This window comes from Mycteria americana, chromosome 12, assembly GCF_035582795.1.
Source record: "Mycteria americana isolate JAX WOST 10 ecotype Jacksonville Zoo and Gardens chromosome 12, USCA_MyAme_1.0, whole genome shotgun sequence".
Classification (NCBI taxonomy): Eukaryota; Metazoa; Chordata; class Aves; order Ciconiiformes; family Ciconiidae; genus Mycteria; species Mycteria americana.
The window spans coordinates 223817-248908 of record NC_134376.1 but is presented as its reverse complement, the minus strand read 5'-3'; the positions used below and the strand labels follow the sequence as shown (position 1 = coordinate 248908).

Genomic DNA, 25092 nt, shown 5'->3' with positions numbered 1-25092 from the left:
TTTTGGATATGTTAGTATCTGTAACGTAAGACTGCTCTAAGAGTGAATGAATTACAGAAGCCTACTACAGAAGAGCACTTCAAGTAGTCACAGGAAAAAAACATGTCAGTGCCTCAAGGTTGAACAGAAGTAGAACTATGTAGTTGTTTTCATACACTTAAGAACATCTAGCATTACCCTTTAAACTGGAACTGTTTTATTCTTAAAGGGTATCTTTGGAATGTTTATGATGTGAATTAAGAAGAGTGTGAAAAGGAAATACACATTTCAGTAATCAGTTAACCTTTTAAGTTTTTGTGAATGTATGTTCTGTTTCATGGTATCTACATCTACTTACTTTGAATAATGTAATGACAGTTTTACTTTGTGAGATCTGGATGCAGAAAACAAAGCCGATTTCAATAGTTAAATGTTGTGTGTAGACTCCAGTAGAACTTAAAAATACAGAATAATGTTCTTTACTGATTCACGATTACTAAGTTAGGATTCAGTTAATTTTTAAGTTATTTTAAGCTGGGAGATGGCTGTAGAAATATGGACCATGAAATAGATTTGTTATTCTGCCTGGGAATGATTTTTTTTTTTTTTTTTTAATAAAAGCTTTGTTCCTAAGGAATAAGTGATGTCTGAACAACTTTAGTACCAAACTATGGTACATAATAACAGGTGTATCAGTTTGCAGACATGTAATCCGATGATAATTAAAATCAGCCATTTTAAATGAAATTGCTAGTCTTGTTTAAAGCTATGTATTACAATGGTTTATGCTTCATGAAAATATTTCATTAATAAAGTGAAGGTAAGATATAACATCCCTCTAGTTCATTAAAAGTTGAGTAGAACATCTGTTCTGTGCATATTTCAGTGCATTGGCTTAGCTTGATACTATGTGTGAATAAGTACTATCTACCATCTAAAAGCTGCTTTTATTAGGGGTTTTTGCTTTTCTGACTAATGATCCTATGATGAACTATGGCTGACCAAGATGTCTGTGGTTAATAGTGTGTGTATTATTGTGGTATTGTATGAATAACTATTTTTATGTAAAATGTACACGTGCAAAATTGATGCCATTGTTTTTGCTCTTGGAGGTTTGCATGCTGTTTAGTCCCCCTGAGTCACCTTTAGAACTAGCTCTTATCTAGTTCTTTACAAGCCTTAGACAAAATTCAGATAACAGACTGTCCCAGTCACACTGGATAGCCTCATTGAAGCATTCTGGTAGTTTCTGGAGGAGGACTTTGTTACAGGAGTCACCTGTTACGGGACTCTTCAGGCAGCTGGCAAAATGTGCAGTAGGAAAGCTGTGTTTTCATTAAAATTCAGATTTCATTAGCTGTTGATGGCACAAGTACTGAGTCTTAGGGCAAACAAACCTGGGTTTAATTTAGCAGAAGTAAGAGTCTTGTGACACAGTTTATATTTCTTTCCCAGCTTGTTTTTGGAATCCATGTTGTCTTTTTGTGGGAAAAATTGTGCCCTGAATACTTCTCCCTCTCTCACATTGCATACAACAAGTTGTGCCTAGCTTGTCTGACAAGCTATGTCTATATTCCATTGGATTATCTTTTTTTTTTTTTTAACAGTAATTTAAAAATAATTGAAGGCTTTAACATTTTTGGGGGGACCTCCATTAATAAGGCGATTTCGCTAGGGAAAACCTTCAGATATTTAAGAAAAAATGTATGCTCTCTGATAAGGAACCATGAACTTAGAGACAAGCAATGAGATGTAAATGCGTGTACACTTCTTGCATGGAAGATAAGACATTTAATTCTTGCTGCCAACAGGAACGAGCAAACTTAAGTAGATGAAAATGGTGTCGTGAACATTATGCATAAGAATACGACAGAGTATTCTCACCTTTGTGAGGTGTGCATATGTGAGTGAAAGATTATAGTTTGTAATGAACAGTCTGCTGGGAAAATGGAAACATTTGACCCCTGCAAAGATTCTGCTAGTGGTGGGACAGTTAGCAATAAGAAAAATATGGCCTTGCAAAGTCCTGGCAAAAGTATCTGACTGACTCTTGTGGGTTTTCTCATTTCTCCTTATCAGTAGCAATTCTAGCAGACAGGAGGGCTGCGTCAGTGCTATTCACGCATCACAAAGAATTTGTCACAAAGTTCAGCTGAGGCACTATAACAAGATTGCATCCTGTCTGTCTTTCCATGTAGAGCCCAGAACTGTGAAAGAACTACTTTCAGATCCTGAGTGTAGACTGTGCTCCATCTTACACTGACAAAATGAGATGTAGCACTGAATTTGGTATGCCTGGTCTTCCCACTAATTAATTCTGTTGGGATTTAAAGATCACTAGCTGCAGCCCATTTATCTTGTTTAACAGAATGCTGGTTTTAAATTCCTACAAGGAAACAACTTGATTCTCAGAAATCATAAACAGTATCAATTCCTGGAAGTCAGCACAAGCTGCAGGTGTTTAGCACAGCAGGAACAATGTGTGATTTTCATGTAAATCTATAAATACCAGACTTGTACGTGTTTTCAAACAATTGCATTTGTTTAGTCTAGTTTCTAAATAACGTTTTTTAGAATATAGTAAATAAAGTTTAAGCCAGCATAAATTCTTACAAGTGTTAAAGTCTACTTAGTGCTTTGCTATTCTCCTTCCATTCAAAGTGAAATATTTCTGTGGGACTTTTCATTTGTTGTTCTGTATCACTCTCTAAGCTTTTTGGTGCAGTTTCTTTTTACTTTGGGGTGGGGGAAAGTAGTTTTTGGAGATTAGTATTTTTTCAAAACCAGCAGAGACCAAAATTAATTACACTGAAATAAACTCAGGGAGAGAACAGACATACCTGTGTATATATTTTTATGGGTTTTTAAAAATTTGTTTACTATTGGTAGTTGGAATTACGATCCATACATGATGCTAGCCATTTTAAAGTACAGACCATAACTCACATAGTTGTGTCTGAAAAATGGCTAGTATATGTACAAAGATGTATTGCTGCTGTAAAAATTGTTCTCTTCCTTTTAACAGAAAAGTCATTTTAGATTTCCCCTGAGATTGTTCAGTAAGTTCCATGTCTGTAAAGAGCAGGCAGGAAAAAAAAATCACTGTGCTTCAAGTACCCCTTGATTTTAGATGACGATAACATAAAAAAAAAACCCAAAAGTCTTGTACCTCTCAGTGTGGAAATGATTTGAGCATGTATCAGTATGGAAGATGTCATACTTTAGCTCAGATGATGTTGTTGCTTACAGGGGTGCTTACTAGATTTATTAATAATATCTTTGTGAGCCAGCCTGCTATAAATTCTTATAACTTTAGTAGAGACTAAGAAATAGATTAACGTTTTTCATTTTGAAGCTGATCTGTGATGGTGGTTTGTTTGGGACAATTTTTGTTTGAAGAATCCTGCAAAGTTACTTGTTCTAAGTTAATAAAAGATGTAGCATAATTCAGAATTAAATTGTTAAAAACAAAATTCAAAGCAGTGCTCTAACTTTCCTCTTTCTATTGTGTAGTTGCCCTTACCTGCATCGAACAACAGGGGATACAGAAAGGAAGTATCATCTGAGATATTACAAGACTGGAACATGCATTCATGAAACAGATGCTCGGGGTCACTGTGTGAAGAATGGAATTCACTGTGCCTTTGCTCATGGTCCACATGACCTTAGACCACCAGTATATGATATAAGGTAGTCTTGTTTCAAATTCTTCAGCCTAATTAGCAGGAAATACCACGTGTCTGTTATCACCACATACCAGAAAATGCAGTATGCTTTGCATGAAAAATATACTCGCTTCTGTAACTGTAAACATCAGAATACATTTCACTGTGCATCACCATAGCAGATAGAAGCACACTGGGAAATACAAATACTAAGGTTTTGAAACTTGCAATTTCAAGAGCCATATATGTAATTCTTACGACTGATGAAAGACCGGATACTCTGCCTTTTGTCATTTATGTCTTGCAAATTTGCATGTGGTTTTTACGTTCACAGATTTATGATTTTGCTAAGCCATCTCTCAGGTTCTCAGCTTGTATGTTTCACATTTCGCCTACTGACGTTGCGTTTTTTTTTTTTAATTATGTTGTATTTTTTCATGTATAAGATATCAGTATTATTTTCTGCCTCTCTAATGTATAATCAAGTTATTGTCGAAAGAAGGTGCTTTGTGAATCAGGGTAGTGGTAGGTATGAGTTTTAGCTGTGGCCAAAGCTGGGAGATAAGCATGTTGTTGAGAGGTATTATAAATTGGTGGAAGGGGAGCTCTTGCAACAGAAAGTGGTCTGTAAGTACTCAATAGGAAAGGATACTGATTCCTAGAGAGCTTTGAAGCCTTGGAGGGTCACAAGTATCTCTTACTGGACACTGGAAGAGCATTCTGGGGAAGTATCACTATATGTTTGCCTTATTCTTATACTCTTCCCTAGGCATCTGCTATTGGCTACTGTTGGAGACAGGATTCCAGGCTAGATGAACCTTTGATCTGAGCTGGTGTGGCTGCTATCTTACATGCTTACCATTGTTATCTCTTACTCCCAACCATCTGTTGGGAGATGATAGCTCTCTCTTTGCAATAATTTTAGTAAAGTTAGTGCCTTTTCAGTAATTTCATGATTATTTAAATTCATATTTTGCCACAGAATTCACTGCTGCATTGTCTGGCCACATACTGTTTAGTTATATATAGCTTTTATTTCCAGAAGACTTTCCTCAGTTAGCTAGCTGATGCTGCTTCTGCAAGACGTCCGTCCATTTTCTTTTTTGTCTTTTTAACTTTTCTCATTTAGCATACGCAGCATGATGCCACATCAGTCTGAATACAGAATGCTTAGTATCTTTGCAATCTTTTGTATTGTATTAGAATGAGGAACCAACGTATAGCAAGACTGAAACCAAGCTCCGTTCTCTAAATGTCTTTTAATGTGTTACATGATTGTTTATTGGTGATTGGCTACGTATAGAGCATCAGGAGGACCTGCAGACATTTGTGGTAGGAGTCTATGTTTAACGCTTGAACCTACAAGTAGGCTGCCTGAAACTTCTTTGGTGTTTGTGAAAAAGAGTCACGTGCCATTGCTTCTCCTGATTTCAGGCATCCAGCATTCATAAAGAAGTCCAAACAATCGGGTCTTATTTTTTCTTTGGTGGTCTTTTTCCTCTACAATAGACACAGATATTAGAGTTTCTTCATTTTAAGTAAAGAGCAGAGAAATAACAGTAGAATCACTGATGCAGACATTAACTTTATTCTCCTTAATAGCCTTGTTCTTCTACAATACCCACCTTAACGAAAAAGGACTCTCTAGGAACTATCTGTTTTCCTTCTCATTGGCTGCACCTTTTCTGCATCTGTAAAATAAATATTTTAACTGTTTGAAAGGTTTTAGACTTGGCTTTGGGTCTGTCTTGTCTTCCTTTCCCTTTGAGAAGTTCTTTCTTGGAGGATACTTGGGGTCTGGGAAGTTCTTGAAATGATATGTAAATGATATCATAACTAGTTACATTATAAACCACCACACCTTTCAAACTCCTCTTCAGAGATCTTGAGTAGGAGTATTTTGGTATAGGAGGTAAGCTCCTTGAATATTTGTGTCTAGAGTAAGCAGTGCCAATTGAAGGTAGAGGCCTTTGATTCTCATAGAGTACTGTAGATCCACTTCTGGTATTTGATTCCTCACCTTGTGTCTCCATTGATTCGAAGTCTGCCTGATATAATTATGCTATAGTATCTTTTTAAATTTTTTTTAATCTTTTTTACTGATTTGCCATTGTTGAATCTCTGTACAGCTTAATTTTACTTGTAATAACAATTTACAATGTAATAACAATACAATGTAAATAACAATTTACAATGTAATAACATTGTCTCAGATTTTTGGTAGGGGTTTTGTACCACTAATACAATGCCTTTTAGTTTGGTAGTAGTCATTCTGATCTTTCAGCCAGCTTGTGGTTGCTTAGCTGCAAAAAGGTGTAAATTCTTGCAGAAGATATTCCATTTCCTCATAATGATTGTTGTTTGTTACGAGGTCTCCCTAATGTCTTGACAAACTTTTCTAGCAAAAATCTTATAGTGAGCCAAAAGTACTTTGGCTACTTTTATATGATGTAGTATTCTATAGCTATATTTTGTACCTTCCTTCAGTCATAACTTTTCCAAGGCAGAGTCTTATGGTATTTAATTCTCCCTCATAGAGGAGGAGTTCTGATTTCTGATCACCCTTATTGCCCTTTCTATATCTTTTGTAGTTCTACCATGTCCTATGTGGCAGTGGAATGTCAGAAATTAATAGCATGTTCAAAATGTCAGCACACAGAGGTACAGATGGGCATTGCTGGTACAAATGTTGTCTGTGTACATAATGCCAGCGTTCCTTCATGTGTTCTCTTTGATTTGTATGACATGGTTATTCCTTACGATTGTTTGCCAGCTTCAGCGCAAGTAATGGTTTGAAATACAGTCAATTTAATTTTTTTTACAATTTAGGCTTGTAAAGAGCTGGACTAAATGACAGGATTTTGATAGACTTGGACAAGATTGATAGTAACCCTGTGACAGATAGGATTACTGTGGCTATACAGTTTAGCAGTGTTATTTTCTTTTCCTCATTCCAGAGAACTTCAGGCACAGGAAACCTTACAGAATGGGCAGCTAGGATGCGGTGAAGGCATTCCAGATCTGCAACCAGGAATTTTAGCAAGCCAGGCAATGATTGAGAAGATCCTTAGTGAAGATCCAAGATGGCAGGGTAATGTTACCCTGTCTCCTTTCTCTGTTTCTTTATTAGTGTTTGATCCAATTTGTTGATCCTGGGTCTTCATCTGGGAGAAGTCCAAAAGCCTTTTTTAACAGAGTAAATTGGTTTATATAAGTAATACGGATATTTGTGAACAAGTTGTACTGTCTGTCACATTTATATTCAGGTTACATTCTGAAAATACTTTGTTTTGAAAACCTCTAATAGGTCTTTTTCAGTTTACTTCATACAAGTGTTGCTAATCTGTGTCAATTGAATAAATGTTCTTAAAAGTCAGTAGGAGCTCTGTCTTGTGCTAAGTGGTAGTAATGATTAGAGTCTTCATTTTTTGAGTCATTCATAGACTAGTTAATGGACCATTATTCTTTGCAGAGCTTGACTAACAGGAATGAAGTAGAATATTAAACAGAAAATGGGAGCAGAATATTAAAATACAAGAATGTCTTGAAAGCATTGTATTAGATCTCTTAAAGTAAATCCAATTGCCCTAGTTTTCTTAAGGCTTTCAAATTTGGTTCTCATGTTGTTGGTTTAGACTTGCTTATTATGTAGCCGAAGTTGTTAGTATCAATCAGATATTGTTAGAGCTCTTGCCAAATTTTACTTTAGAAAAGACTGCTGGGTACAATTACTTCCACAAAATTCATGTGGGGACAGTAACACAGGAAGAGGTCACATGAAGATGCTGTCTCTAAGGAATTCAAGGGGAGATAATTGTATGATACTTGTCCCCTCCGTATTTTTCAAATCTACTATAGGGTGAGTTCCAACCATTTAAGTACCAATAATGTGTAGAGCTTAATTGTGAACTCTAGATCAAAAAATACTGGCTGTTCGATGTAAAAAGACAGCAAAATTGACCAACTACAAGCACTTTTATTGCATTCCTTGAATTGTGATAGGTCTATGTTATATAATGTTGTATGGCTTCTGTCAATCCCTGTAAATATGATGAGACTGCACATAGATTTTGGGGATTGAAAATCATCCAACTAGTGATTTCAGCCTTATTTTCGTAAGTCTTTAATGAAACTATTGAAAAGGACCGAGCAAAGAATAGACTCCGTGTGATACTCTGATGAATAATCTTTGCTATTTGAAAGTACATAATTAATGACTCTTTAAGAATGTTTCTTCAGCTAGTTTTCCACAAATCCTGCAGGAGTCTTGTAGTATTGTGCAGCTCGTTTTTGAGAACATCTCAGGCTAAAAGATTTGCTGAAGTCAAGATACATGACACTGACTGCTTCTGTTTTACCTACATCCATTTTCCCACCTTAGGAAGAAGTTAGGTTGGTTTGACATGATTTACTCCTCATAAACCCATGCTTGCCATTAGCTAAATTGTACCTTCTAATTTATTTACTTGCTCCATTGTTTTTCTGAATTTTTCTGTTTCTAGACAGAACCTTGTTTGTCATCTCCTAGTTCCTCCTTCCTGGAACCAAAGATGTAGAGGCAGAGGCAAAGGTAGAGAAGAGGCTCTAGAATTTGTCCAGGAAGATTTTACTGGACAGCCTTAACGTGCCTTAACATGAAAGCAGTTTTGATGAAATAAGGACCATCAACACTAAACTTAAGAGAAATCCAGATATAAAATTGTATAAGTTTTTATTGTTTGTCTTACTAAAATGAATAATGTATTTTCAGGTATTAATTTTCAAAATGTTAAATGTATATAATGAGAATTTCCAGATAGTTTCTCTACCAATAGATCGCTAGTGTTTTATTTATGTACTTTATTGTGATGTTGCTATTGAATGTAAAAGCAATGAAGATGGCTTTGCATGTAAATGTGTTAGACTTTTATTTTTAAAAATGCAGGAGTCAGTCTAAGTTTATAAGAATGGAGGGGTCTGTGAATCATAATTTTTTTACAAAAAGCAGTGTGATACCTAAGCTCACTAAAGACACTCTGAATGCAAAAATTAGTTGTTTATTTCTCTTAATTGTTGACCTGTTTACAGACACAAACTTTGTATTAGCTGGCTACAAGACGGAACAATGTACCAAGCCACCCAGACTCTGCCGCCAGGGTTATGCGTGTCCACACTATCACAATAGTCGAGACAGAAGACGAAATCCCAGAAAATTCAAATACAGGTACATAAATACATATTAAGAGTAGACTTTTTGGTTAGTCAGACAGTTGTTAATGGATTGATCTGTTCAGGTTCTTCTATGATGTAATTGGATATTCCTAATGGAATAAACACACATCTTTTCCAATAGCCTTGCTAAATTTTTTTTGGGGGAAAAAAAGCATCTGTTCGGAATGATCATACAGTTCTGAAGACAAAAACTATGAAGCTGTAATGGAAATATCCTTCTTTCTTGTGAAGAATGAAAACAATTTCTATAATTCTTAGCAAAAATTTGAATCACTAGGTCAAACCTTCTTTGTTATGAAAAGATCAATTATAATTTCTGTCTTTTTTCTGGTTTTGTTCTATAATTTTCCATTTCTCAGCAATATTTTTAGGACGAAAATTTAATGCATCACCTCTCTTACTTTTTATCGTTACATCATTCATCATTACATCATTTTACATCATTCTCATACACTGTGGTTTCTTCATTGTTTTTGGTGTTTTTTCGTGCAGTGATACAAGGTTTAGAATTGATGGGCTTTGCCTGACAGTCTCAGGATTGTAAATAAATGTCATTAGACAGAAGACAGATAGAATCCTACTAGCTCATCTTTCTGTCAAAGAATTTCCAAAAAGTCAGAGTCTCTCAGAATTTTCAACTTTATAGGTCCCAGAATCTAAGATTCTGAGATGTAGCGGGAAATTGTTTGAGACTTCTGCTAGGAAACAGATACAAACATGCTCTGGACATCACTTTTTTCTAGGTCTACTCCTTGCCCCAGTGTGAAACATGCAGATGAATGGGGTGAACCTTCAAGATGTGAAAGTGGGGATAGCTGTCAATATTGTCATTCTCGTACAGAGCAGCAGTTTCATCCTGAGGTAAGAACTGTTTCTACTTATTTTTAGTGATTTCAAATTTCTTATGGATTAGATTACTGATTAAAGATATTACTTATGAAAAAACATGTGACACTTCATGCAACACTTCTAGTTGTATTTGCTTAAGCAAAACAAAATTTGCTGAGAGATAGTTATTTGTACTGCTGTGGTTTTCACTGATAGGAATTTTTATTGTACTGCTTATGAAAAATTAATTAATATTCTCTGGATTTGGGCATAAATAAATGTGTTCTCTTTTTTACCTAACTTCTTGGATCGGTAATGAAGTCACAGTGGTAATTGCTACTCAATAACTAAGTACAAATTTCTATTTTAAGTATAGTTTAAAAAGCTTTATTGCAAGTAATTAAGGGGAACTGAATAGGTCAGGAGGTGGTGGAAAGAGCAGAAAACTCTCTTAGTGGCTGAAGTAAGACACTTCAGAAGAGCAGGGCGATTTTAGATTCCTCTGTAGGCAAAGTCATTGTAACTTGGTTGGATGCTTGAGCGTAACAGTGAAATGCTAGGGAAGAGAGCAGTGCCATGCAGTCTGCTGAGATTTAATTGTTATGCAACACTATGAAATTATTAACCGTGCCAGTTAATGGAAACAAATGTGATACTGAAAAGACATGTTATGCTAGAAGCTGCCTACAACATTGGATATCTGTTTTCATTTTGGGACCTTTGAATGGGCATGAAGAATTCACAGCAGGCTGTAATTTCTTGCATTAGAAAGTTCAATACTTAGTAAGGTATAAGCAAAGACCGTTCAAGCAATTGCTAATTTCTCTTCCAATTATGAAGATTATTGAAGGCATTTCAAGACCATACCGGGAAAGGAATTCTTAGAATACGGACTCCAGAATTGTTGCAGGCTTTGTATCATATATGCCCTGTCATAAGTTGACCAGCTACATCTTTATATTAAATAGGTGTCAGCTGTCTCTACTCTTGAGATGCTGCTCCAGAATTTCACTGTCCTGATTACTAGAGATTTTACACTCCAGATTTATTTCAGATCATCTAATTCCTTCTGCATCATATTCCAGCCCTTTTCTGTAGTAAAGGTGTCTTCCTGCTTAGTACTGCTACCATACTTTTATTTATGACAAAGCTCTGAATGAAAGTGCTAAAATCAGTCACACGGCTGAGCCTTGAGTTCTGCTACCAATTTTGTCTGCTGCCTTCCTCTTTCATACCATCCGTTGTCATCTCTCCATTAGTCAATGTAACAGCAGATACGTAACATTGTTAAGAGTCATGTTCTTCGTTATCTTAATTAGTAAATCTTACCACATCCTTTATTGATGTCCCTACTAGAATGACCGCATTTCCATTTCAGAGAAAGACCTTTGATTTATCAAAGTTATATGGTGAGTCTACCATGATGTGCCTTTGCCAAATGTACATTTAATTTTATCCCATTTCTTCCTGTCTTTAACTTAAATGGTGACAGACAATAATTAGTGGACGTGCAGTGGCCTGAATCAGCTGTTTTTGCTCTTCTCAAACATATGTGAGCTGTACTTAATATACCTCAGTTATATGTGCTACTTCTGACCTGATGGCTTTATTAAAAGTACTTGCTAACTGCATCTGTCTTATTTGCCATTTTTAAGAACTTCTGATGTTACAATTACCTAATTAATTTCCTGTTCCTGAACTGACAGCAATTTGCTTTCACATCAGCTGTAGTCACCTCAGTCTTTGTCTGCTTGTTTCCATTAGCTGTTCCACCTTAGTTGTAGTGTTGAACATAATTCCTACTGATAATCAAGGCAGTTTGGTGGGGATAGTGTTATCACCTCACCTAATTTTAGGTATAGTATTTAATTTCACAGAAGCTAGCAACGTGCCTGCACTGAAAGAGGAGTTTTCATTCAGCATCATACCCTGTGATCCTTTCCCTCCTTTGCTCCAGCTCTGACTTTCATCCAGTTGTGCGGTTAGAGTGGGAATTCTGTACAGCTTTTCTACCTCAGACTTGGGGATTCAAAGCACTCATTTTATTCGGTTCATAATGAAATTCAGTCTATTTAATGGTGGTAATCAGTTGCCTTCATTCCTCAGTCTACTTATTTGATGTCAATAACATTAGTTCAGCCTTACTTTTTTATGTCCTTTAAGTTGAATTATCTTTCATTGTGTTGAATTATTCATTATGCATGTTCATTATTCATTAATTAAGTTGAATTAAGTTTATCCAACATTATCTTCTCTTACTGGATGTTTTCACGTACTTGTTCTTTACCAAATTCAAATAAAGAATATTGTCATTGCCTCTCGGCTCAGTGGCTATTTTTTTAAGAAACCTCTTGGTTATCATATTCGGGAATAGCTTGATTCTACTGTTAATAGGTAGCAGCTGTTCTTGTCTATAGCTGGGAAGTTGGTCTTCTGTAATGATTTAGTTCTCTGAGTTTGCTGTGTCTTTTTTGTAATATTGGTATGTGTAGATGACGTGGCCATCTCCAGAATCAGTCTTTGAGGTGCGAGCTCTGCCCCAATAGTATTTTGATACTATCTATGTTAACACTTTTTTTTATCTGTAGCATTTACCAGAAGGCACTCCACACCATCTGGGTAGCTCGTAGGGTCAGGAAGGCTACTTTTTGGCTAGGACCTCAAACTAAGACCGAACTTCCAATTACATCTTTTGTTGAAACCATTTGGAAGTCAGCTCTTCTCATTTTTCTTCTTCTGCATTATTAGCATCGTGTATACAGCATTGAGGTTTTATATTCAACCAATAAACAGAGAACAGGAAAGAAAGGAAAGGGGCCCAACTTCATTTCATAGTTCGGGTGTGGTATCCACAAATGACTCCTTCGTTTTTTGCAGTGTATGTGATAGCTCCCAGTGAAATTGGTGGAAAGATCAGTCCCGCTGTTCTGTTTGTTAAGTGTGTCATTTGGGTGAATACTTGTCTACAGCATGGATGTTTTGTCGCTTTTTCAGTGTTCAAGGAAAAATAAATTATTTGTAGAGTGATAAGCATCGGTAATAATTTTGTGATTTAGCATTTTACTATAGTTTCTCAGATGATCTTTGGGTTATGCATGAACTAGTAGTGAATATAGCAACTAAGTTTTCAGCCTCAATTCAAAATCACTTATGAGAGGGAAATTTCTCTAAGATGCTTAAAATAGCTCTAAAATAAAGAGCTTACAGAACTAGTTGTTGATTCTTTTTAATACATAGTTTCATTTTTTCATGTTTGCTCTAAGGCAGGAGTCCAAGGTAAACATTTTTTTACACAGCATATGCAAAAGTGCCAAAGAAGTGGCATTCTGAACTAAGAATTATTACTTATCTAGCCATGAGTCACTCAGCTGACACTGAAAGCCAAAGACCACAGTACCAAGGTTTGGGGAACCAAAAAGATCCCTCTGCTATTTGCCACAGACTTGCAAATCACCAGAATTAATTTTCTAAAGAATGTGTGCTTTTAACTAGGTTCTTAATATTGTTCTAATTTGATAGTATGTCAGCTCCTCCTCCCAGCCTTGTGAGATCCAAAGATCATCAAGATCCTGGTAGAGCAATAAACTGAATCTGGATCTTACTAGCAACTTACATTGTCTAATCATTACTGTCATGAATAGTCAGTATTACTTCAGTTCTCATGCACCCCAGTCAGGTTAGAGAAAGACATTTGAATGTTAGGATTATTTGAATGTTAGAGGTGCCCTAACAAAGGAACTGTGTTGAAGAAAACATATTGTTTGGGTTTTTTTTTTCAGCTGTGTAAGCTGCTCTACTACATACATCAGTTCTCCCGCAAGATTTCTTAAAAGTGGTGTAAATGACTTTGAACATTTTATTCCCTATGTTTGACTTGTTTCTGTACAACATGGAAAACCAAAGCTGTTTAAACACTGCTTTTCTAAAATATTATTACTTCCTATTTATTATTATACAGAAGGGGGTTAAGATTCTCTTGTCTCAGGTTTGCTTTTCTTGAAATTCTGCTCTTCTATTTGATTTTTAAAAATTATCATAAGAACTGAATTTTCTGAGAAAACTGTGTAATACCTGTGGTTAGTAAATATTCAGAATTTTTCATGTAAAGGTTTTAAAATTTTCTAACTGTTTTGTCATGACGTAACATATGCTTAGGTTAACCACCTTTCTGTTTTGTTTAGATATATAAATCTACAAAGTGCAATGACATGCGCCAAACAGGTTACTGCCCACGTGGTCCATTTTGTGCGTTTGCACATGTTGAAAGTAAGTAAGAGAACTGTTATTTTATATCAGTGTTCATAAAAGTGAACCATAATTTCTAAACATCAGTAACAGAAGTTACTTAACATCATTAATTTTAATGCATAAATGGCATTTGATGTCACTTGTTTTTAGACATTCATTCCATGTTTTCTAATACGGTACATCGGTATGGGAGCTTGCTGCGTTTGCATCAAATTTGCATCAGCAGTAAAACAGGAGGTGCTTTTCTTTACAAATGCAGCTTGTCCCTGTAACTTTTTGAGCTTGATTTGGCAATTTTCTAAACACACGCTTGACTTCTTTAAATATATTAGCTGTCCTATTGAAACCTATAGTAAACTTCTCAGGTAAAAGTTAAACATCCTTGCAAGTATTTGCAGAACTAGGGCCTTAGCTAAACTGAAAAACAGCAGAGACAAAATTAGGTCAGTAGTCCTCTTTCCTCCATAGCCCACTTACATCTTCACTGCGCTTAAACTGTTATATACAGGAAAAGGGAAGAGGGACCATTTTTTTCCAAGAGCGCGCTCGATTCTTCAGTATGCATCTACACAGATCAATTCTGAGTATGCATCATCAGATTCTTTTTAATAGTAGTATCAACTTAGGTTACTCCTACACTCTTCCTGCACTCCAGAATGTGAAGTGTGCAGTTGCTGCAACAACTATTCATGCCTTCTTTTCAGTTGTGATGCAAGGCAGAACTTGAAGCATTTCTATGTAGCTGATTTCTTACAGGGGAAAAATATTTTCTTTTTTGATTACGTAGTTCTTGCTTGATTATGTAATCAGTAAAACCTCATATTTATTCTTCAAAAAGAAAAAAAAAAAGCTCTGCTCCTATCTTACTTTTTGCCTTCTGCTTCTAGAGCTGGAAAGAGGGATGAGACACCCTACCAATTTTGGAAAGCTCCAAATTTCTGCAATTCAGTAGTATTTATCTTATGATTCTCTAATGATAAGTAATGGCAGTCTCCTCTCTCTGTCTAACCTGTCTAGGCAAATATGATGTTCTGTACAACCATTTATTGTGTCGTTTGCCTAATAGAGTTCCAGTGAATAGAGTCAGTCTTGCTGCCCACAGCTCTTGTTTCTGAGAATCTGTGGTATGGTCAACTTGTCTTTAACTTCTGTGGGATGATCAATTTTACTTTTCTGTGGTTTTGTTACTCAAAGAAGAGGAAGGATAAATAATTTCCTGTATTTATTTCAAGAAGCCTATTATTCTAAGACCTAGCAATTCTTCAAAACATTATGGCAATGCAGTCAGTATTGACTGTTTCTTCACATCAAAAGTAGCTCACTGCCTTTGCTTTCATGCTGTTGGGGCTATCTCCTAGATCAAGTCCTTCACCGTTTGCCAGTGTTGGCAAGTACCTCTTTGACTCAGGAAAGTCTGAAAATACACATTTTGTTACAAAAGTAATTTATGGCACTGGGTTTACTGTTCTGTTCATATATATGATACATGAACAGGTATAACTTATATCTTGATATAACTTATATCAGAAGTTTTTTCTTTCCTGAAACAGCGGAAAGAGTATGATTTAAACAAATTCACTGCATACATGCAGCATGATATAATTGTGACATGCTACAAAACTCCTGTGGGAGAAGACTACATTTTCTCTGTTTTCTTCCTTAGAGCATACTGAATGCTGCATCCCTTCTTGCCTCTCCAGCATGGACAGTGTACAGTATAAACTCAGCAGAGCTCTTGGAGACTGGACTTGTTTTGAGACCCCCATCATGATCTACTTCTTTGTGTCTTGATCATTAGTATCTTTAGCAGTCCAGTTGATGCTTGATTCCTATGAGAGGAATCATTCTCTCAGGAAGCTCTCATTGACAATAAACAAGATTTCCGTCTCTGAAGAAGAGTTAAGCATTGCCTAGGCTAAAGATAAAGAGGGCTGAAGGAAAGTCCAAACTTAACAATTTGCTGATGTTATTCTCCCTAAGGGATATCTTTCTAATTTGTTGCTAATCCTTCTACCCCAGCCCCATTCTTTCTTCTACTCTGTAGGATGAATCCTTGTACTTTTTAAAAATCTCCAGAACTCTGAGAGAATTCCTGAGGTTAGCAGTGCTAATTGAGAAGCAGCAGTTTAATTTTCTCTACGTAGTTGTATTAGACAGAATTTTATGTCCATCAGAAGAGACTTATATGGCTCAACCAGCATGCTCTGGAACTCTTTGGCTTGCATCATCTGGAATGAAGACGGTGTAAGCAGGTAGTCTCTACAAATGAACTTGAAATCTTGCAGCAGTACCCACCCCCGTCTCTAGTAGTCTGAATAGTCCATCAGAAGTTAGATGTTTGGTTACTATCAGCAAGGGTGCCTTTCTGGTGTTGGCAACAGCTTTAAGCTTAGTTCAGCAGCTCTGACAAGTCTGCCTCCTACGTCCGTAGAATAAAGTGGTTTCTGTCCTTTCCATATTAGGGAAGGGGAAGAGAATGGTTTCAGAGCTGTAGATCTTACCATCAGTATGAAAAGCATGAAACCCTTGCTTCATGGATCTCTTCAAATCACAAATTATGGGTGTTCTCCACCTAACTTCAGTGAAGCCCTAGCTATGTGGAATGGGTAGAGGAAGATTTCCCACCATTCATGCATGAATTTCAGCAATTTTTATCATGCTGTGTGAAATAATTTGTGGAAGTACATGTTCTCTATAATAGCGTTCCTGGTCTTCCCTCAATGACTTCCTCAGAACCAGCTGACCTTTTTTTTCCCTTTTCTCCCTCCTTTGTGAAGATCATGAGGAATATTACTATTCCTCCAAGACTGCTTTTCCCTTGAGGCCCTGGCTGCAGACAGTATTGTCTTATAAATGTCACTCATTGGGTTTTTCTCCCTCATTGGCTGAAGCCCTAGGTCCAGTGTAGTCCCAAAGACACTTTATGATGACAGGAGGGAGGGCACCTGATCCTGAAAAGTAGAGAAGTAGTGGGATCTGATATACCTCCCTGACACCCTTTGCAAAACAGAGAGTGGCTAGGGTATGCTGGGACACTTCAGTAACGGACTCACGTGAAATAGTGAACACCTCTCTGTGGCACTCATTTGTCCACTGACTGCCTGACTACAACTGGCACCTTCACAAAAAATAGAGTTTTTTTGAAACAGAAACACAGGCAGGCTGAAATTCTGCTGGCAAGAATTTGGAAACACTTCAAAGAATACATCTCCTGTATAACAGCTTCTGTTACTGGAGGCATTTGCCTTCAGATTGTTCGTCCAAGGCTGTTCTCTTCTGTTGGTGCCAAGATTGCAATAATGAAAAAACTTACTTCTGACTTCATGGAAGATGGGATTCCCCAGGCCAGACCTAGCCTGACCATGGTAACTCTTTTATTCATAATACCCAAGCCTTGTTAGTGCAAATTCTAAGGAGGCTATATAGCTGAAAAAGTTGTCTCTCATAAAGAGTACAACCCAATTTCTACATAACATCCTAGACTACTGATACATAATCCCTGAAGCACCACTGCACTGGCATTAGGTAGTTGAAGTTCTTTTTGAGGGCTCTATCCTAATCTCCATGAGCTTCAGCAATTGCCATGAGATAGGGCAGCACGTGAGACCGTTGCTTTTCTGTCAGTTGCAATCTCCTTCAACAGCTATAGGTCTTTGAGAAAATATGGTTAGACTGGGGGAGGCTTACGCTGTAGAATTTGTAACTTTTGTGCAGCTGGCCACAAACTATGATGTTCACTCTTGGAAGAAATTAGAATGATGTAGAAGCACACATTCTGAATGTAATGTGTCTGTCTGACTTACTATCAATAAGCAGGATAGCAAAACCTAATCATGCTATTCTCCTTAAATACCTTGGAAAGGAGAGATTATTTCTCTTTGAAATGTTTGGAAAGCAGTCTTATACTACCCTTTTAGGGTGGTATGACTACTTACACTCATTTATAGAATATCGGACGAGTATGTGGTTGTGTCAGGGAGAAAAAGCTAATGAAGATTTAAGAGAGAGCATGAATCAGATAGTGCTTTTCCTAGGACAGTGTGAGGGTTGACTGGACATGTGAGGGTTGACTGGACGTAAGATGGCTGACTGGACTTGCTCTGGGCAAGCAGCTATACAATGAGATGATACCTAGTGAAAGTGAGAGTCAATTACAAAAAGTCAGCGCACCTTTTTCTGTCTTCCCAACTGTTCTTTGCACTCTCATTCTGTAGGAGGAACAGCGGGAGTCTAGTGACATCATCTTTGCCATCCCTATGGTTTCTTTTTCCCTTTCTTTTTTTTGGGTGTGGCTGGACAGGACTTGTGTGTATAGTGGTACTTTGTAGTAGCTGTTTCCTTTCTCTTTTGTGAGCCATGTCCCTATTTTTGTAATTTATACAATAGTGGAAATATTTGGTAAAGCATTGGACCATGTAGTAAGAAGGCCATGGAGTTGTGATAAATCAAATGCTAGACAGAAAAACCCCACATCATTAGAAACAATCCTCAGCTATGCTATCTCCACTGTCTACGTATCTCATACTCATTCTGTTTCCTACTATGGCTTGTACTTTTGTACCCTCTATCAGAGCTACTTATTGTTTCTAGTAGAGAGAAATGTTTACATTCGATATTTAACTGTAGTTTATCATTACCCCTTCAGAAACGCAGTAGTGGCTAGAGATGAAAAAAATCTTGCCATACCTGTAGAATTTATTAAGAGATTTTGTTTTCAGTCCTGACTTCCTTACTTTGATGTCTTGTGTGCATGGATTATGAGGTGAGGAATGTTATTAACTGTAATTGCTTACTAAAGTAAACGTTTTTTGTTAACTCATCATTTGCCTGTAAAACTAGAAGTTTAAATCTCCTTAATATATTGCACATTTAAAGAATCAACTAGGATGTTTAATAGTTTAACAAAGTAGCCTTTGGGGAATTGCAAAGTAATTGTTCAGTCACCTTGAGTTGAATTTTCTGGTATGAAAATTAGCAAGTCATTGGTCACAATTTACATATAAGTTAATAATGAACTTTCTCAAAGGTTATTGTTCCTTTTTGAGTTAAATAGTACAAGTCCCATATGCTCTTCAAATTGTTTTATGATTAAGTCAGTTGGTTCTAGACTGGGAAAAAACCCAAAGAACCCTATAATTATGATGCCATTGTTACTTTTCCAGTCAGGAGTTCAAAAAATGCTGTCTTTAAACTCTGGTGTGATAGAGATTCTGGAAAATAAAGCAAAATCTAGAATACTTTAAATGTAAGAATCTCTATCTACCTTGCACCAATTTTTGATGGAGCAACTAGATAAGAGTATCACATTTGTTAGTAGCCACGAATACATAATGGTGAATTATATTATTCTTACCTTGCCTTTATGCTTATATTTAAAGAAAAAGAGAGCGATTTCTTGTGTGTGATTGATGTTTCCATGTGTCAGGTGCTGTGTTTGGTACTAGGTATGTAATTGTTAAATTCACACAGCTAAGTATCAAATCTGTGTGTAATTTGTCGGGGATTCCTTCAACAGAGGACACCATGAATGTAGTCATACTGCAAACTGGTTGTCAATCAAAGCCAGGCGCTCACCTGTTTTCAACAGACAGCATAGGAATTGCAAATGAATGGAGCAGCAGTCTTAACTCCACAAACAGCATTACAAATAGCAGTGGGCAGTCTGGAAATGTAAGTGTAAATAATTCTGGAAAAGTTACTCGTAATAATCACTGTGCCAATATACAATGTTTATTTTACTTCTTAAACCTGTTTTTTATTTCTTTGTACTTCAGCAGAAGAGGAAAAAACACAGTTATAGTAAATGTTAGGCAGTAATATTTAACCAGTACTGTAAGCCTAAATGGAATGTCTGCCCTTGGCACCAGATGTAACTATGTATTATTTGTGTTTTCTGTTCTTGTTTCTTGTCTTTAGATGCAGTATTTTGAATGCTACAGTGAGGAACATCATTGTTAATCCAATATACAACTACAGGACAGCTTAATTTACATATGACTCTTTTTTCTGTAGGAGAGGTTTAATTCATGCAAGATCTTGCCTGATCCCAACCCTCTTCTCTGCCCTAATTTGTTAACATTAGGAATGAAATGATGTCCTTCCTGAACATGCTTTATACTTAAAGCTTCTTACAGTGGTGCAGTACATGCTGTGTGTGTGGTAGTAGAGAGGTGTTTGATTACAAGAGTGATAAATGTAGTTTATGTTAGCAAATTTTATCAGTTAAGGATGGGAGAGAGGAAGGAGAAAGATATACTGCAGAGCTTTTGTTATATTCCCTTTAGTATCAGTTGGAATAGATCCTTTTGTTAGGTTTTATGTTTGTTGCAAAATAATATATAAAGATAGTGAGATCTCTCTTGTTCTCTCCTGACTTGGTTTTTTTTTACCTCATTTGCGGTGCAGAGTCATAAGTACATACACATTTATTCCCAGAATTTTCACTTCTAGCTTTCCAGCACTGTTGATCTATACTGTTAGGTTAGAAACCAGATAAAAGGACATATTTTAAATAATGTTTAAAAGGAATTGCCAATAAATAGCGCAGTTAAAACTCCTGGGTTTCTTTCATGTAGCTTCATATTGCAGTGCTGTAGGTTGAGAATAAAGATACCAATATGCCTACATTTTATCTTAGGTTCCCAGTGCAGGCATCTGCTTCTGTATATGAAAGGTTCTGAGAGAGAGTCTGCCTTTTTATGTAGGAAGCTAATTTTGTTGTTGCTAAGGTTCTGCAGCTTTCAGGAGAGGCCCATAAAAGCATCTTTTCTCCCAGAAGCTTCTTAGCCTTTCATGAATGATTTAGGTACAGCTGAAAACACTAAGTATTCCAATATGCCTTCCAGCTATGGGAATCTTCTTCCATATACATGCATTTTTCTGTTAGTCATTAGGAGTCTGATGAACATTGTGTACATTTTCCATTCCGTGCTCAGTGAGTCTCTGCCTGTACTAGTGTTCAAGTGTGAAAATGGAAAAGTTGACCCTACTCCCTTCCCTGTACTTTCTACTTGAAGTTTTATTGCCAGTGGCCACTTTTTTCCTGATGTCTGGCAAAATGTTCTGTCTTTCTTTCACTTGACTACTTACCTGCAGCATTGTTTGATGCACTTCCATTATTTCTGTTTCTGAATATTCAGTTCCTGATTTTTCATTAGCAGGTTGGTCCTCTGTTTTTCCATGTTTATTTATTGAGTTTTGTTGCTTGCTTGCTTTCACCTTCTCCATCTGCTGTAAACTGCTTAATTTTAGTATTTAAGTAGTCAGTCTGTTTTCCTCCCTCCCCCCATTTTCCATATTCCAGCAACTTATTTACATTTGTGGTTTGTGTTTTTCTGTCTGTTCCACTAAGCTGTCTGTCTTTCTGTCCCCTCCTTCGTCTTCGTTCTCGTCACTGTCAGACACTGGCCCTGAGTAAACTTGATTTTAGTGGTTTTTATCATGATGAAATTAGACTTTCTATGCCTCTCTTCCTTTGTGTCTTCAAAACAAAATCTCCCTATTCATCTTCCAAAACTTCTTTCACATATCCTGTTATAGTACGCTGGGAGAATATCCTACTGTTTTATTTGCTTCTAGGGGAAAAGGATGATGTAGTACTTGAGAGACCTAAACTCAGCTCTCTGCTCAATCATAAAATTCCTCTTTGACTGTAAGCAAATTGCTTACGTCCCCGTTTCTAGAATGTGGTAATACTATTGCCCTATCTATAAATGTTATTGGAAGAATGAGTCCATTAAGGTTCTGTATGATCCAGGTTGCTAGTGAGGGAGGCTGTATAACTTTTAAATATATACCTTCTTATGTCACCTGTACTGTATTCTTTAAGTTGCCTTGTCAGTTGGACTGTCACCAGTCATTCCTCTGCTGTATCTTTCCTTAACATTTCAGGTAGGAAATAATCTCCTCTTCAGCCTTTTTTGGTAAGTGTGAGTTCAGTTTCCATGGAGAGCTTCTACATCTATGTTTCTTTACCTCCATGTTCTGCCTTCTGGTTTGAAGCATCTAACATTAAAATTCTGTCAGTCCCTTCACCTGATCTTTGATAGTATTGTTTTTCTCCAACCTGTCTTTGCAGTTCCCTTTGCTTTATACTCCACCAGTTGTATAATCTAAATGCACTTAACCTCCACAATGCAGTTTACCCAATGTGGTACAGTATTTCCCTTGATTGTAATTTTTCATTTCAATCAGTACTATTTGTTTCTCCACACTTGCCATCACCTCTTTTCTTTCTTTTTGTTGTGTTGCTCTAGCAAGTCCTAGATTGGCTTTCTTGGCATACCCATTTTTTCTCATATTGCATCAGAGCTGTGAAGTGCCTTAAGTAAGATTTGGAGTCTTTGTATGCATTGTAGCAACAAATTCACTCATCCTTTTCCCAGTCCTATGTGTCTTCTTTAGGAGCTGCATTTACACCAGCAACTTTTACTTCCAGCTCTTACTGCTTGTTCTTAACCATTACTACTCTTTTGTGCTCTGTTCAGTGTCATCTAATTGCCGGAAGGAACACTCCTTTTTACTCATTCTCCTACTGTGCCTTTTTTTCTGACATAAATTTCTTTTCTTTCACTCTTTGTTTAACTTTAAGAGGCTCTTCCTTATTGTTTCTTCTGTCGTGCTGGTAAAATTCATGTATCTGAACTCCTTGGTTATGGGAAATGTTAGGAGACTAGGTTTCTTGAATCTTTCTGTGCATACAAGTCTTGAAAGAGCTTGATGCATGTTTCAGATACATTGCTTGCACCGTTTAAACTTTCATGCCCTACTCGGTTAATGAAGTTGGTTATGTTACCACTTCTTCACGTTTACTCATATTTCCATTACTCCTTGCATGTCCTTCCATGAATCTTCAGCTATGTAATGTTTCATCATCCAATATGCTGTGCACCCCTTTTCCTCAGTCACTTTTCAAGCACCTTTGCCAAAATAACCTCTCTGGCATGCAGTCCTCTGCATCCCGTACATATGCATCATTCTCAGCCGTAAGCTTCTGCCTCACGTGAATTTCATCCCTTCGTTTCAACTGTTCTCATTTATATCCTGCAAATTTATTGCAATTTAACCTCCCAAATGGTCTTCTCCTATGTCTGTTTTTCTCATAGTGCCATGAGAGTTGGATTAACTAGGCTGTCTCAGTGTGTGCAACCATAGTCATAGTTGCTGCTTTATATGCTTTCTCTAGCTGGTTGATTAGCTTTCCCGTGTTATTATATCAATACAAAATGCATATTCTTTTGAGCAGCTTTTTAGCCAAAAAACCATCAAGAATCTTATCACCTCTCCTTAAAACACACTCAGTTCACGCTTTAGGATTATACTGCTGATCTTCTCCGTACATCAGGTCTCTTTGTTACTGGTACCTAACTGCAGTGTACCTAAGTTTGGTGATGGTACAGAGTGAAGCTATATGATAAAATTTATCTGTAAATAGGGAAAAAGGGAAAAAAGGAAGACCCGGGGAACCACAGACCAGTCAGCCTCACCTCTGTGCCCGGCAAGATCATGGAGCAGATCCTCCTGGAAACTATGCTAAGGCACATGGAAAATTAGGAGGTGATTGGTGACAGCCAACATACCTTCACTAAGGGCAAATTGTGCCTGACAAATTTGATGGCCTTCTACGACGGCGTTACAGCGTTGGTGGATAAGGGAAGAGCAACTGATGTCATCTGCCTGGACTTGAGCAAAGCATTTGACACTGTCCTGCATGACATCCTTGTCCCTAAATTGGAGAGACATGGATTTGACGGATGGACCACTCGGTGGATGAGGAACTGGCTGGATGCTCGCACTCAAAGAGTTGTGGTCAACGGCTTGATGTCCAAGTGGAGACCAGTGACGAGTGGTGTTCCTCAGGGGTCGGTATTGGGACCGGCACTGTTTAACGTCTTTGTCAGTGACATGGACAGTGGGATTGAGTGCACCCTCAGCAAGTTTGCCGACGACACAAAGCTGTGTGATGCAGTGGACACGCTGGAGGAAAGGGATGCTACCCAGAGGGACCTTGACAAGCTTGAGAGGTGGGCCCGTGAGAACCTCATGAAGTTCAACAAGGCCAAGTGCAAGGTCTTGCCACATGGGTTGGGGCAATCCCAAGCACAAATACAGGCTGGGCGGAGAATGGAGTGAGAGCAGCCCTGCGGAGAAGGACTCGGGGGTGTTGGCTGATGTGAAGCTCAACATGACCTGGCAACGTGTGCTTGCAGCCCAGAAAGCCAACCGTCTCCTGGGCCGCATCAAAAGAAGCGTGACCAGCAGTCGAGGGAGGTGATTCTCCCCCTCTACTCCGCTCTTGGGAGACCCCACCTGGAGTACTGCATCCAGCTCTGGGGCCCCCAACATAAGAAGGACTTGGACCTGTTGGAGTGAGTCCAGAGGAGGGCCACCAAGGTGATCAGAGGCCTGGAGCACCTCACCTATGAAGACAGGCTGAGAGAGCTGGGGTTGTTCAGCCTGGAGAAGAGAAGGCTCCGGGGAGACCTTACAGCAATCTTCCAGTACCTGCAGGGGCTCTACAAGAAAGCTGGAGAGGGACTTTTTACAAGAGCATGTAGTGATAGGACAAGGGGTAATGGCTTTAAAGTGAAAGAGTGTAGATTTAGATTAGATATAAGGAAGAAATTCTTCACTATGAGGGTGGTGAGGCACTGGAACAGGTTGCCCAGAGAAGTAGCGGATGCCCCATCCCTGGAAGTGTTCAAAGCCAGGTTGGATGGGGCTTTGAGCAACCTGGTCTGGTGGAAGGTGTCTCTGCCCACAGCAGGGGGGTTGGAACTAGATGATCTTTAAGGTGCCTTCCAACCCAAACCATTCTATGATTCTGTGAAATATTGTTCAAGTTTGTGGCACTGCAAAATTAATAGCAAAACTTGCTGTTTATTCTGGAGATGAAATCGGTGATACATCAAAGATTAATTGCATTTATCAATTATAGAATATTTATGTTAGCCCTTCTAGTCTCAGAGCAGTAAATCATAGTTTCCTTTTGAAGAGTAAAAGGATAGAAATGTTGGCCATGATGTCATTATGCCCAGAATCCATGATGTATTTAAAAGATTGAATATTTGCATAGGATATATGTTGATCACAATGCAAGAAGATAGGATAACCAGCACCATCTTTGTTTTATCAAGTTTATCAAAGTTGTGTAAGTACTTGA

General features: G+C 37.5%; 1 protein-coding gene across 9 annotated transcripts in view; it reads left to right on the top strand.

Annotated features, from left to right (window-relative positions):
* The window catches only part of UNKL (unk like zinc finger), a 60941-nt gene that overhangs the window by 8630 nt on the left and 27219 nt on the right, over positions 1-25092 (top strand). For 5 of the 9 annotated variants that reach the window (XM_075514678.1, XM_075514676.1, XM_075514680.1 and 2 more), the window contains 6 exons: positions 3493-3669; positions 6602-6735; positions 8712-8847; positions 9599-9716; positions 13865-13949; positions 19447-19601. In XM_075514678.1, the coding sequence (XP_075370793.1) occupies positions 3493-3669; positions 6602-6735; positions 8712-8847; positions 9599-9716; positions 13865-13949; positions 19447-19601 (805 nt within the window). Of the gene's footprint in view, positions 1-3492; positions 3670-6601; positions 6736-7812; positions 8215-8711; positions 8848-9598; positions 9717-13864; positions 13950-18576; positions 18694-19446; positions 19602-25092 lie in introns of those variants that run through there. The other 4 variants (XM_075514685.1, XM_075514682.1, XM_075514683.1 and 1 more) reach the window with 4 other exon arrangements.